The sequence below is a fragment of the Mesocricetus auratus genome, unplaced genomic scaffold (assembly GCF_017639785.1).
Source record: "Mesocricetus auratus isolate SY011 unplaced genomic scaffold, BCM_Maur_2.0 contig_7257_pilon_obj, whole genome shotgun sequence".
Classification (NCBI taxonomy): domain Eukaryota; kingdom Metazoa; phylum Chordata; class Mammalia; order Rodentia; family Cricetidae; genus Mesocricetus; species Mesocricetus auratus.
The window spans coordinates 1,346-6,312 of record NW_024434267.1 but is presented as its reverse complement, the minus strand read 5'-3'; the positions used below and the strand labels follow the sequence as shown (position 1 = coordinate 6,312).

At 32.6% G+C, this 4,967-nt stretch overlaps 1 protein-coding gene across 1 annotated transcript; it reads right to left on the bottom strand.

Annotated features, from left to right (window-relative positions):
* Positions 1–976: 976 nt before the first annotated feature.
* LOC121138580 (odorant-binding protein 1b-like) lies at positions 977–4,744 on the bottom strand (the record flags this gene model as incomplete). The annotated part of the gene is made up of 5 exons (XM_040741243.1): positions 4,652–4,744; positions 4,221–4,360; positions 3,257–3,327; positions 1,772–1,882; positions 977–1,078 (listed from the first exon to the last, which is right to left on the bottom strand). Coding segments are annotated over exons 1-5 (481 nt in total), but the record flags the coding sequence as incomplete, so codon positions are not given.
* Positions 4,745–4,967: the final 223 nt, after the last annotated feature.

The following is a 4,967-nucleotide window of genomic DNA, read 5'->3' as shown; positions in this document are numbered from 1 at the left end:
ACAGATAATATGAAGTGGAAAAAATGTAAGCCTAAAAATTGAGGTGTGAATTCTTGACGTCAAAGGAGAGCAGAGAGTTCATTTAGACAGAAAAGATGGATTACAGGCAAAACTGATTCCATGAACAAGTGGATATGATGCAAAATTCTCATCATATTGTAAACAGGAAATACAAAAATTAGCACATGACTGAGATGGCAGGAAAGAATTCATGTTTTGTAGTATATGAATGCAAAGTTAAAATGAATGGTATCGAGTATAGAGAAGAGATTGTACAAAAACTGTTCCTTTCCTAGAAATCAACAAGTCCTTGTACTTTGCATTATTTGAGATCACTTACTCCAAGATATAACGACATTGTGTACTTCTACATGAAAATTTAGATTAATAATTCTCAAAGAACACATTGAAAACATAATATGTTTATACCTTAATTGTGACAAAATATACTACGCAATAAGAAGTAAAAATTTTCAAAACATGAAACATTTTTAATGAAATATTTCTCAATAGAAAAATATTAAGAATTCTGACTAAGATGAAAATCCTTCATATTGTATTGTAAATAAATGTATCTGTCTTTCATTATTGGTACTGCAAAATTTCAGCTTTAAAGACAAGTAATACTCTGGCTTGATTTTACCTAATTTTAGCTAATTTTTTGTCACTTATTTTATGTAATAAGCATAAATCCACTCAAATATCAAGATGGATGTGCATGGCTTCTGTACTTACCTAGAGTAGTATTTCATAGGACAATTATCTGAAAAAAAACATTCATGGGATGGATAAGGAGTGACAGAAATGCTATCATAAGAACAAAAGAAATGCTCTGTGATGGTTATTGTTGGAAATAGCTGAAAAATAACATATGATTTGACATAATCTAAATCAAGTACCATATTGTATAGACAGAGATGTACATATGTAGATATACTCAGTGTATGTTCTATTTCAAAAATATCATTGAGATTACCTGTAGACAGAACTTCTCGAATGTTTTCTGTTGGTATTTTCTGTTCTTTGGCAAGTTCCTCAATTCTTGCATTATTTTCATGACTCAATTTGTCACCTTTTCCTACAGTGCATGAATGACAATGGGCAGGGACATGTTCAGTAGAACTTTTCAGATTTTACATTGATTCCTTAGTGTCTTATCATGATATGCAATGAAAAAATACCAAATTATCCAAAGTCATCTGTCCTTGTTGGGTCAATACTCTCAATAATAATTTTCCCCAAGATCTATGAATGCATTTAATGAATTTGAAACTGTAGTATGTCATCACTTTCCAGTGATCCATGATGCTTCAGAAAACAAAAATTCATGTCAAGGGAATTTACTCATCTGAATCCTAGCCATTTTCAAAACAGCATCCTATAGAGACATGAATGCCTGTCCATGTAACTTTCCCATATCTCCTGATTATATACTATAGAATTATATTTTAATCTTTTACCCACTTGATTGTCTGACACTAAAAATGATCTGAGCATAGAAAAAATCATATTTTCCAATCATTGCAGTGAGGTAACATGACAATAAATATTTCTAACATTCTTCACCACCACCCTCAGTTTTGAAAGTGTGTGCTACTGAAATTATAATGTAATATTATAGTTCGTGTATAAAACCAACACATGGATTGACACTTAATGGAAAGGAGTGGGTAACACCACTGATACTGGTTTTGCTGTAGAATCTCACATAATCCTCATTTTCAGAGTGATAATTTCACTGCTATTTTTGGGAATTCACTATCATACTTACCAACAACATAAATCAAGTGTGTTTCCAGGCCATCTCTATCCACATTCTTATTAGTAAAGGCAAGGACTTCTTTTGTTATAATCACAGGTTTAAATGTATTGTTTCCTTCAACTGTAATAATAAAGGAAACATTTCAAAACTCAGTGTCACTCATTTTTCACTTTGTTTGACAGCAACTGCTTGCTTAACATTAATATTCTCCCTGCCTTTAGTAGCCTTCTCTTTTAAACTATGATATAACACATATATGCACAGCAATTCCTGCAATCATTTGCATTGTGTATTTTAAACCTTCAAATATGTTTAGGAATCTTAAGTACAGACACTTTCCCTTCTATCTGAATTCCTTTTAGCCAAGACTTGTGTGAGCACACTGTTGGGCATTCTTCCCCTTTAAAACTAGATCCTAAATGCAACTTGTCATTTCCAGATGTCATAAAACTTTGGTATCTTACCATGGTAATATTTGGTGTGGTATTATGTATTTGTGCAAAAATAGTTCTTACTAACTGTAGTATGCATGAACATTCTCATCTTTTGATATTAGAGATAGAAAAAATGGTTAGGGTGAAAAATTTCAGCTTGAAGGATATTCATCATGTGTCTGTGAGTCTCAGGGTGTATGTTTATTTCAGCATTTGTACATCTCTGGGTGTTTGTGTGTTTGTCACAGATTTCCACTTACTGATATTTATTGAATAATAAATTTGTTCACAACAAAGTAAAGTAAAAGGATTTTAGGATATGGTCACATTCTGTTACAGGCCTTTTTTAAATATCCCTGTAGTTTTAAGTAAACATTAGAATTACCAGAAGACTGTACACCCTGTTCACTCAGTGTCAAACTAAAAGTCCAATTGTGTAGAATTTAATTGAGTAGTGTTACAATTATTCTAGAAATTCTCACAAAACTGAAGTAGTCAGTATCACATTTGTAAACAGATTTTTCCAATAACTGCATTTCAAAATTGATATTTAATATTCAACAGTCAAAATGTCATTAACTCTACAAAATATGAAGAAAGGAAACATTGAAAGAGCATTGTTAATTTGTATTTTCCATGAATCAAGGATCATAGATAATGTCTAAGATATTAGTACTTTATAGCCTGAGGCATGAAGTTTGCAAATGTCATTGAGGACAATGAAACCTACTATAGAGTGGCATTATTTTTATGTAACAAATGGATACTATACAAAATAACTAAATATTAAGTAGAAATAATTTTCTGTGCAGAAAGTATTTGGAGACTGTTTGTTAGAATTATTCACAATTTTGCATGATAGTGTTCTTTTCGATGTAAACTTCAGAAGACCTGCAACATACTCTGGCTTTGTAGCATATCCCAACTTCTTGGAATGAATCATAACTTTCAAAGTAGCATCTTTTCTTTACTTACACCTATGTGTTGCTGAAGTGTCATCAAGAAGGCACCAACTCCCAATGCTTTAGCCAATTGAGGAAGGCCCAGATTGTGTACTTACACTGGGTTTTGAAGTTGCCATCTTCTTGCTTATACCCAACAACTGTTGTCTCTGAACATTGGCCATTTGAACTAAAAATAAGAGAGACAATGGTTTATTCATTTTTATAACCCTAGAATTCATGTTAAAGAGCTCCATGTATTATAATAAAATTGAGAGTAATACTGTCGATGAACTATTCACAGAGCTGGGGCCTAATTCCTACGCTTGCATTACTTTTATTAGAATATGTCATCATGTTCATAATCATATTTATGAATTCCTTCATTTGTGTTAATTTTGCCAATTTCATTGAATGCTCTAATGCTTTTCTTATACAAACATCACTGACTATGGCTTGCAGCATGCAAATTCTCACTTTAGTTCAGTGATAACTTATACACAGTTTTATATTCATGTATTTTGTATGCTTTTGTTTGTAACCTATTGCTTATAATTAAGAATGTAAGAAGAAAAGTTCAAATGATTTTTCTTCCTTATGGTGTTAATACACTATTTCCTTTAACATAGTCTTCCGAGTGTCAAATAGACAATATTTGAACCTAGAGACTGGTAACTGCATAAAGGGACTGGTAAACTGCATTTAACTGACCTGTTTGTGGAATCTTTGTTTTGACAACACAGATTGAATAATAACATGAATGGTTTTGACTCAAATGCTAACATATTCCTTTCAACTTACTAGAACTAAGATCCATGGAGTCTCCTGCATTTGATATCAGAGCACAAAACTCAACCACAGGTTTCCAGTCACAGGATTTCAAAGAAATACTCACGGAGTTTTAGACAGTGACTAAGCTATGTGTGGTGTCCAAAATTAACCCCAGCATGAAGTAATATAATCACATTGCTAAAGATGAGGCCTTAAATATTTTGCACAGAAACAGAACATTCCCCTGTAAATTTAACAACATAAATATTGAGACACGTAAGTCTCAGGTTACATGGTTGACAATTTGCTTACTTTACATAAAATGTGATTTTCATTTTATCACATCCCTCATGACAAGTAATTTTACGAACATGAACTCTCAAAGGTCCCTGTTTCGCTATTTTCCCAACATTGTCAGCAGCAATGGCAGTGGTAACCCATTCTCCATCCAGCTGAAAAAACAACAATGTCAAAGAACAGAATTAATGAAGAACATTGGAATTTAAGGTGGTATTTGCATCTCTGATCTCAGTCTTTGGTAATAAGAATAGTGACTACACATATCTATCAATAATATTTCTCATTACTCTACAATTATATTTTCAAAGATGTAGCATAATTCATGGTAATATGATGTCTCAATAAACATAGCATTTTGGTCCTGGGACTTTAGAAAATTGCTCAATTTTTGGCCTACTTTGCTATTGAAGAACCTCAGACATGGACAGACCAAATGTATTTACCTCAGAATGAGCATGAACAGCACCAAGTGCCAAGGCCAGCAGCAGAAACTTTGTCATGGTGTTGCCTGCCTTTGATCTTCTGCAGAAGGTCAAATTAGGTTACTGCTTTTGACAGAACTGAACTGTCACATCATTTTATAAAGCTAGTTATAGGGAGTGGCATTGAATCAACCAATGATTTTGCATTACATGAACTTTCATATTTCTAATACTTTTTATTTGGCCCTGATGAATGCTATATTATCTTATACCCTAAACAAATATGAGTATTCAAAAGGTCAGGTTATGTTCCAATGATGGAGTATAACTTCCTTCT